The sequence below is a fragment of the Diabrotica virgifera genome, chromosome 9 (assembly GCF_917563875.1).
Source record: "Diabrotica virgifera virgifera chromosome 9, PGI_DIABVI_V3a".
NCBI lineage: Eukaryota > Metazoa > Arthropoda > Insecta > Coleoptera > Chrysomelidae > Diabrotica > Diabrotica virgifera.
The window spans coordinates 64,179,358-64,190,006 of NC_065451.1; the positions used below are offsets into that span (position 1 = coordinate 64,179,358).

General features: G+C 33.1%; 1 protein-coding gene across 1 annotated transcript; it reads right to left on the minus strand.

The window, feature by feature from the left end:
• Positions 1–2,779: 2,779 nt before the first annotated feature.
• Positions 2,780–10,149, minus strand: LOC114336194 (nucleoporin Ndc1). The gene has a single exon (XM_028286526.2). The coding sequence runs from the start codon at positions 9,946–9,948 to the stop codon at positions 8,212–8,214; it is 1,737 nt and encodes a 578-aa protein (XP_028142327.1). The 5' UTR covers positions 9,949–10,149; the 3' UTR covers positions 2,780–8,211.
• Between the last annotated feature and the right edge of the window lie 500 nt (positions 10,150–10,649).

Consider the following 10,649-nt stretch of genomic DNA (forward strand, 5'->3'; position numbering starts at 1 on the left):
CAAGCTCCTCCCAATTTTGTGACGTAAGACTTAGGCTGTCTGAAATTAAAACGTTTTTTAAACGTAATTTTAACGTCATTAATCTTACGTATTTAAAATCACCTACAAAAGACGTCTATATGACGTAATGTTCAAACACGTGTTATATTCAACCAAAAACTGACGTTTCCTCAACGTTATATGACGTCACTTGGTTGCCTGGGCAGTGGATATTGGTCGTCTTCATTGCGTATGATTCTATTTGACACAGAAGGGGCGCGAAACACAATTGTTGTTGTTTTGTTCGCGTTCAGCGTGACTCTCCACTTACAACACCATTCGCCGACGCCGTCCAACAGAGCCTGGGCTCTTCTGAAGAGGAGTCTAGGGTTGTATCGAGAGGTTGTTGAGAGCAGAGTCGTGTCGTCTGCATAGAGAAACAGCCGAGTACCTGGGATATTTTGGTTAGTGATGTCGCTGTTGTAGATGATGTACAACAGCGGTGCTAGGACTGAACCCTGGGGAACTCCAGCTTGTGGAGTGAAGGGGGTGGACTTTTGATCGCCTATTTTAACTCTGACAGTACGGTTGTGGAGGTAGGAGTGTACAATTTTGGTAAATTGCAATGGTAGCCCGATGTCCAGAAGTTTCCGAACAAGCCCGTCGTGCCAGACCTGGTCGAAAGCCTTCTGCACATCCAGAAATGTGGCTATGGCGAATGAACCATCGTTGATGATTTGAGTAACTTTGGTAGTGAAATCTATTAATGCATGTTTAGTAGATTTACCTGACTGGAATCCGTATTGGAATTTTGGTATGATATTGTGGTTTTCGAGAAAGTCATTGAACCTCTCTTTTAGGATTAGCTCAAGAACTTTACCCAGAGTATTGATTAATGAAATTGGTCTATAGGATTCCACGTCGGTTGGGGGTTTGCCTTTTTTCAAAAGCATGATGGTGTTGGCCACCTTCCAAGGAGTAGGAAAGTGGCTGTTTTTGAGACATGCATTGAATATTTTAGTTAGAAGAGGAATGATACTCTCTGGAAGTTTTTTGAGGCACCTTCGGTTGATGCCATCAGGTCCGGGAGCGCTGTTTTTGCCGATTTGGCAAAAGCTCTCCGTTTCCCTGTCTGTGAGGGGGTCCATGATAGGATCATAGACTGGAATGTAGTGGTTGAGAGTAACATTTACAATGTATTCTGTGTTGAATTTAAATATGCGATCAAAGTTCGGGTTATCTGGAGTTTGAAAATTGTTTTGAAGCGAATTTCTGAATGCTTCGGCTTTCCCTTCTGGGGAATTGACTATGTGATTGTTGACCAACAGATGGGATGGTTGAGATAGTTTTTGTTTTGTTAGGACTTTGAATTTTTGCCAGAATTTACCTCCGTCTCTGTAGTCCAGTTTTGAGGCAGCATCTTCCCACCGGCGAGCCGTTAGGACAGATATTTCCCTCTTTATCCTGGCACAGATCCGGTTGTACTCTGTTTTGATTAGTGGCATGCAGATCTCCCTTCTTCGGTATTTTTATTATCAGTCCCTCTTTCCATTTTTGTGGCAGTTCTTCGTTGGTTCATATTTTATTTAGAAGTTTATGTAGCATATCTATGGCTGGTTCGGTGTCTGCTTTTATCAGGTCGATAGGTACATTAACTGTTCCTGTGGATATGCCATTCTTTAATAATTTAAGCGCGTTGGCAATTTCTTCTCTTGTAATTGCCCCAGTGTTAACCTCTAATTCTTGTATTTCAATTTGGATCATCCAATTCTTGGGTTCGGTCATGTTTGGCGTATATTTCTTCAAAGTATTCTCTCCATCTTTGAATTATTTCTTTCTCAGATTTAATTAATTTTCCTTGTTTATCTTTTATTTCTCTTAAATTTTTACTCGATTGCCTGTTAGGTTTCGTATAATCGTGTATTGTGTTCGTAGATCATTATTTTGTGCTGCTTTCTCTGCCGATTTTAGCATTTCGTTTATGTAATTGCTTTTATCTTTTCTAGATGCCTTTTTCACTTCTGTGTTTTTTGCTTTGTATTTTCTTTCTAGGATCTCCTCTTCCTTCTTTTTGCAATATGCCTTTCTTGATTTTCTTTCTTTCTTCTATAACCTGTAACGTGTCTTTAGTTATCCATTTTTTATTTTCACTTTTTTTCAGCCCGATTGTTTCGTCTGCTGTCTTCATCATGACCTCTTTGAAGTTTTTTCATATTTCTTCCATATAATCTCCATTGCAGTGGTGTATATTTCGGTTTACTGTAAGTCTGTCATGTCAGTGAATATTTTACTTGTTTCTTCTTGCTTTAGGGTTTCTACATTGTATCTTTTTCTTCTTAGAATTTTTTTCCTTTCTTTCCTTAGCAATTAGAAGTGAATTAATTGTTTGTGTTTTCTCCTTGGAGAGCACCTTTTGAAATTTAGCAGAAGTATGAGTACCTACTTTCAATTGTCTCGGTGATTCATTCATGTCTCCCTTGTCCCTTATATTGCCTTCTCTTAAAGTTGTATTTCCTAGCCGTGTGTTTTTTTATTCTCCCCGCTTACTTTGGCTCTGTTGAATAGCTTTCTCGTTCTTTTCCTCAACACAAACACAGATAACAGGCTGCGGTCTACAATTGTTGTTCCTGTTTCATTTATAGCTGAGTCAATAGATCAGAACGATAGTCCTCTGCAGCATCTTATTTGATTTTATGTCTACCGTGACTTCAGACGAAATGTCCGAAACAAGTTACTGTTATGATATTATTAGGTATAGGAGCTGCGAATTAATAATTTTTTTGGCGTGAAATTAACTAAAGAAAATTAGAAAAATATTTTATTATACAAAAAACATTATTTACATTCATTACAAAAAAAAATGTAGAAACAGTCACAAATGATTTATAGGGTAACAAATATCTTAAGGTACGTATCCATACAAGGGTGATCCACGCTCGGTGTAGCTACTCAAATATATATGGCATGCGCTCTCCTACATATAAACTGCAAACCGGTTGAATCGAAGAGGGTGAACGCCGAGCGGCGATCACCAATGTATCCACTATGTGGAGCTGCTACACTAAGCGCGGATCACCCTTGTATGGATACGTACCTTTAGAGATGCATTATTATTCATCGCTGATAGTAGGATTACCATGTAATTACCCTTACAGGAATTTTATCCGGGTATCTTCTACAAAGTTTGCCCAAATGTGCATATTAGTCCAGTTCAAAACAATTCAAGATAAAAATTATGCAAAGAAAAGTGTACTTCAGTCTTCAGTTCTATTTTGCTTTTGTATACAAAAGGAAAAAATATCACGTTCATTATTAGAAGAATCGAATTCTAATTTATTTGGCTAAAATAATAACATGTAGGTACTACACTCACCGGCACAAAATTCCGCCACCCAAAATTTTTGATTACGTTTGATAATTTATAACTTTATTATTTGTATTCCGATTTTCAAGATTCTTGCACCAGTTTGTAGGTACATTGTATTGATATCGTTTGGCATTATTCCGGTAACACAAAAATTTTGCTTGCATGGCATTATACGGGGGTGAATGGAAGTGTTGTATTTCCTCCTAACTTTAAAACATTCTGTGAAAAAATGGCAACGCTGATTTTGTTTCATGGTCCTGTCATATTATCCCGGAGGCATCACTAAAATTTTGTTTTTTGAATTATCCCAATATCTCTTTTCTTGTAAGAGCTGTACCATTTTCTGTCAATAAAAACACTGATCGAGTCAAAATAGAGGTTGGATTGATAAGATTAGAATGGCCCGTATGCAGCCCAGATCTAAATCCTATTGAGTATTTATGGGATGAATTAAAAAAAGCTATTGGCCGTCTTCCTAGGCCTCCAGAAAATTTGGTATAGTTATGGCCGTGGTAGAGGAATATCGGGCTATTCCCGAGGCAAGGATAAAACATCTTTATTCGATGCCAAACAGATTACGAGCAGTCGTTGCTGCAAGAGGTGGACATACCCGCAATTGAATTGTTTTGTTGTTAATTTTGTTTTGTTAATTTTAGTGCGTTTGATATTTTTAATTAAAAATACCTTCAAAGCAGTGTCTTTATTTACAGCTCTTACAAGAGAAGAGATATTCGGATAATTCAAAAACAAAACCTTAATGATACTTCCAGAATAATACAAAAGGAGTATGAAACAGAATCAGCCCTCAAAATTTTTCCACAGAATTTTTTAAAGTTAAGAGAAAATACAACGCTTCCATTCATCCCTGTATAATGCCATTTAAACAAAAATTTTTTGTTACCAGAATAATAAAAAACGATATTAATACATGTACCTACAAACTGATGCAAGAATCTTGAAAATCGGAGTACAAATAATAAAGTTATAGTTTGTAAAACTTAATCAAAAATTTTGGCGGAATTTTGTGGCGGTGAGTGTAGATTAAAATATTTATGTTTGATACATTTATTTAATGTAAATAAACGAATCCTTCTGTAAGTTAGTCTATTGATAACCCTGCTTGGTTGATGTGCATTCTATGTTTTTAAATAAAAAAACTATTATTTTATCGGGAATTAATAATGAGTCTTAGTTTCTTGGCCTTAGTTTATGTCCTATTTACTTTATAGCTAGTACAAATTGTAAACATACTAGTTTAAAAATAGTCTTAAATAAATAAAAATGAGATAAAACAGAATTTGTTTTAAATTTGGAACTTAAAAAAATTTACCGGATATAGTTGGTTTGCTAATCTCAGACACAACTGTCTGGTGATTTTAGTACATAATTATTGTTTTGCGAAATTAGTTACATTTTGACAAACTAGAGGTGGCTGGAAATTACTGCACATCCAAACACACGTGCTCATAGCTAATAATAAGAGTTAACAAACATTAATAACAAATCTTACGCAAATCAATAATTATTATTTATTTGACCATAATAATATAATGTATTAATAAAAAATAAGAAAATTATTTATTGTACAAATTAAAAATATTTTGAGAAAATAAATTCAAAATGAATCTCAATTGAGCGAATTTACTTTAGGTATATTAAATCTTAAAACTATGACATAAACATTACTTCTTTACAAAGGTAATAGGTTTTACAAAATTTCATGAACCTTACTAACTTATTTGTTGATGTCAATATACGAATGAAACTATGAAATCCCACATTCCTGAAAACATTTAATTGTGAGTTCTGACATAGCAAGACAGAGCCAAATCAGTTTTTGTTGCAGAAACATTGTTGGGAGTATTTATTGTTTTTTGTCTAACAGTGGTTTTTAATACTTATTGAATTCCGTCTGAAGTTAAAATATGTAGTTAATGTTTTTAGGATTCATTTTTTTTTTGGTTTGCGTATTTCCAAGGTTCATGAAGTTTTGAAACATTCTTACATAATATTTGTTTCTGCAACTAGTTGATGACAGTTTACAAATTGTACTTTTTGATTTTACATGTGGATTTACTAATCTTAATAAAATAATAACTTAGATGGTTAACTGGTTTTGAACAATAGATATTTATATTAGTACCTACACACCAATTGATAAATTGAAGTGTGCAAGAGAGTAGCCCAGAAAGGTACAGCTGTAGCTGTTGAATAGTTTACACCCTTACATATCTAGTAGCAGATTTTTGAACTTTTACCTCATTTAAATGCACTTTTTGCATCAAAGCGACGTCAATTCCCTATGGCTGGGCCAGAATAGGTTGATTAAAATTTAAAAATCTAATTAAAAGGTAGATAAATATATATATAAAAAAAATCAAAATAAATGTAAAAATGAAAATGTAAACTATTCAGTGACCGCAGAATTTTTTCTGTTATAAAAAAAACCAATGAAACTAAAAATAATGTACTTGCATAAATGCTATTGAAAAAAAAGAACAATCAAGTAGTGTGTACTATTAAAACTATATTGCTTGGATGAATACATGAAATTACTGAAAATGTATACATGAAAGAGCCAAAATAAATATTCACCTAACAAAAAGACACGAAAAAGTAGTTTTCTGTTAAATAATTTTGGAGGAAAATACCCTACCAATCGTAAAATAAAACTGTTTTCTTAATATGTTACCTTCCAAATCAGAAGCCATTGTCAAAAGAAATATCAAACTTTGTTTATAATTGGAGGACAATATTGAAACCATAGAAAGTTAAGCATTAGTTAACCAATTAAGCATGGATGGAACGGAAGGACCAGAAATTCATAGAAGAATAGCAAAGGGAAAGAAAGCTATTCTCCTTTTCATGAACATTTTTCAGTGCGTCACAAATTATAGAAAAAAAGGTAAGTCCCTGATAATACACATTTATGACATTTATTCTAACGTGACATTTTAGTTAAATCTGACAGTTGTCAAATTTTATTTTCAATTTGGAATAAAACCAAATCAATTGTGTCTATTGCATTTATAAAATGGTATTTTCTTTCATTTGTATAGTCTTATAAATTGTACAGATTATATTGATAATATTATTATTTTATTTAATAAATAATTCTTTTTTGATTATGGCGCCATCTATCGACAACTAGAATAATCACCGAACTAGAATAATTACCGAAGTATTCCCAGACGTGCCTTTTTTTCTGTCACATACAATTTAATGCGTTAGAGAGAAATCGAAAAACTGTGACGCACTGAAAGATGATCATGAGAAAAAGAATAGCTTATTTTTTCTGGAAGGAACTGGAAATCTTTGAAATAAAAGTCCTAAGGAAGATGTTTAACAAAATTTGTGTAGTAAGAAGATCCATTTACAACCATGAACACTACCTGTTCAAGAAGACACCAATCTCAGAATTCATTTAACTGACAGACTTCAATGTATTGAAGAGGAGAAAGCTTGGAGGCTGAAAGATTGCTAAAAAGAGCCCTAGATACAGAGCACAAAACTAAAAGGAAGACTAAAGAAAATGTGAGAGGATGAAATAGCAGTGGATATGCAGAGTTTGCTAGATGTGAGAATCTAGAAAAGACTGGTGTGGAACCAGCAAGTTTAGAAGCCTAGTTTGGAGGAGTCCAAGGCTCGATTTGTGCATTGAATATGCTGTCAGATAAAATGACTCTCCATTTTTATGCATGCCCTTTAAGCCACTTAAGACTTTCAAATCCATTGACATAGATCCTGTGTTCACACTGTTATCAATCAGGTGCTACTGAAACAGCTACTGTGTTTCAACAATTTTCCAATAACTGTATAAATGAGCACATAAGACAAATATCTGTTATTGGCCCGACTTGAAAGTATAAGAGGTTAAGATTTGCTTACATAATCTGAAATATATAAATACAGTGGAACCCCGATAAGTCGGCCCCCGATAACCCGGAAGTCCGGCTAACCCGGACCGATTTTCATCAGATAAACATTTTGATTTTCAATATTTTGTATTTTTCAATTTAATATGTAATACTTTATTTGAAATAGGATAACCTAATATAAACATGCTAAAGTACATATAGTCAAAACAATACAAGTATTGATATAGTCCATAACATAATTTAAAAAAAAAAAATTATTAAAATTAATAAATTAAGTTATTAAATTTAATTGTGGCTTATTTCCAATCAAAATAGTTAATTATCAGACAAACCTTTCAACAATAAAAATGTATGTAATATAATATTTGAGAGATAATGTGTACCTATGTGTGTAATTTGAACGATACGATATTAAAAATGACTCAGCACACGCTGCAGAAACAACAGCCACCTGTCTGTAGTATCTATTCCTTTTTATTTCAAACTGTCAGCATTGTTTAGGAAAGACTATTTAAAAAATTCTTTTATAAACAATGGTCTTTAGTATTGTGTGTCTTGTATTGTTCGCTTCCATTTGCTTACGTTTGGGTTTGGTGTTTTTTTAGTAATTTTAATGAGTAGGTACTGTGCATATTTATAAATATATTTCATGTTATTTCAATTCTAACGGAGTTTATCTGTAAGTATACCGTATTTTATTAATTTTTACCATATTCTCCGGCTATCTCAGATTTTCGATAACCCGGATCGGTCGCGGTCCCGATTAATCCGAGTTATCGAGGTTCCACTGTACATACAGTATATAGAAATATTTTATGAATATTCTTGAAATAACACAATTGTGCTTATAATTTTCATCTGGAAGTATTTAACATTTGGATTTCATAACCCTCCCTCAATACCAAACAAAGTTTAATTATTCAGAAAAACAGTACTTTTTAATATTCAGTTAAATAATAAATTTATTATCATAAATAACCTAAGATTTCAACTTTTAATACCCTGAAGATAAATTTTAACTCCTTTACTTAACGGCAACTCATTAAGGTACTCCTTATAAGTTAAACAAATCTTAAACAAGCTCCTTTGAACAGCTGAAATTACTGCCACTTTCATTTTATAATTAAAATCGTCCTGGCCAGCAATTTTCTTGGTTAAAGCTGATATTTTACTTAATTTATCCAGATTCTGTTTCAAATCAACTAACGTAGACACTAACGCTGGGATATCCTTTTGAACAATACCATACCTGTCTTCTGTCATAGCAGCACAAGTCAATTCTGAAATGCCTTGACTGGTCCAGATTATTATAAGACCATTGGCTAGACATTTTTGAATGTTAGCTTGAGGTAGTTCTCCAAAAACGAAATCAATTCCTAATACGACTCTAGCTATAGTAATAAAACTATTGATTTTTTTATTAATTACTGCGACCACTGCTTCAGGTAGCTCAAACTTAGGACCACTTTGTTGGGTAACACTAAGAACATCTGCCAAGCAAGGATCTGATATTACTGACATATTCCTCAGGTTTCTAAATTTGTCAGGTGATAGCATAGGACTCCTACACATATTAGGCGACTGTACAGGAGTTATTACCATTGGTGGAGTTGGTGGTACTACTGCAGGTTTGCTGTCCATACTTTCCGTAGATTTATTGAGAAGAACAATGTACTCATTAAATAGTTTCAAAACATTTTCTACTAAAGCGTTCCAGTTGTATGGGTGGCCTCCTGGTTGTGACAAGGTATAAAACACTTGCCTTCTTTCTTTAGACCACTGTGCTAAGTTATATAAATCCAAACATGCTAAGTTCTGTATTATAGGAAGATCCGACATACTTAAACTGTCCTGCAGATTGAAGGATGTCTCGGATAGCTTACAAAGAGGAAATTCTATGTGTTCTGTTAAAAATAAATTAAAAAAGAACTTCATTAGGTGCATGTTAAAGTAGTAAATACCAGTGAAACACCATAGATTTAAATAAACAAAAATGCCACTCATTTTATCTACTTTGTCTAATCCGAACGAACTACTAAAACCATCACTAAAAGTACTTCCCCATAGCATATAAAAAATTATGAAAGTTGCTGTGGGCCAAATTGACAAACTGAAACTACTTTTTAGCAATGGGAAAACTTGTGTTTTAAACTGTAACCACTTTCTTTGGTGTATAACTGGAAAAGCTAAATGTTTTTCTGCCATATATACTTTTATAAAATAAAAAAATCCTGTCCATAATCCGCTTAATACTAAGAAAAAACTACCTTCGTTAAGGACATACACTTGGTTATCAGCCATACTTGTTGTAAGGTTCTGGAATTGTCCTCCTCCCAGTGACAAAAATAACCATATTAGCGCTGGCCCTGCTAAAATATGTAAAAATAGAAGCACTAAATTATGTAGTGAGAACGCGGAAATCAACTTTTGAAATCTTGTGGAGCAGTAGGTTGATTTAAACACATAGTCTTTGGCACATATAACGCTTTGAGCGAATATAATACCTAGGAATGGCACTGTGAACAACCAGGTTCTGAATGATGTAAAGGTTGTTGTAGACTCCAAAATCCATTGTATGGGATGAAACAGATTAAAAGTTGACACGAACACGTACAACTGCAGTAAAACCAGCTGAGAAAGTACACTGCAAATCACTGAGTAATACAGTTTTTTGAGCAATAAATCTTTGTGTGTAAAAGACTGTGGTGTTAGGTTAGGATTCATGGTTTTTGATGTATTTCTGATACTACAGAATTAATTACGCTAAGTTGTAAGTACGTATAAACTATTTTCACAATTAACTGATCTTGTATGTTGTTTTGTTACATGATATCTAATTTATTACCAGTTTAACTAACCGAATCTACTGTACATTGAACTTTCCGGTTTTCAAAAATAACTTCGTTCTTCTATGTTCTATGCCGTGCACTGTGCGACTGTGCACCTGCCACTAAAATTTTATTCCGAAGCGCATGGAACTATTTGTATTTCAACAGCCCGTCATATTAGATGTGGCAACATCGTCGATTTGTCAAATAGAGGGCCTATTTATAAATATAAAGAGTTTATATTTACAGTTATTTTATTTAATAAATAGACACAGTCATCATTAAACAAAATACACTATTATAAATGTGTAATAAAAATTTTGTAAAAGAAAAGGTAGGTGATCAAAATTAACCTCTCGAGTATATACTTTGTTTTATTGGGATAATTCTTAAAAATTAATAAAACAATAAATATAATATAATATTAAAAATTAGAATATAAATAATGTTAACGTTAAACATTTTATAGTTTTTTTATTCAAAATTATTATTAATTATTCAAAAGTATTATTTTTGTGTCTCTGTTCAAACTTCTGAATATTTTCATTTATTATCTTCTGTGTGTCAAACCAATATGTGTGTTTGTATCCTGTATAT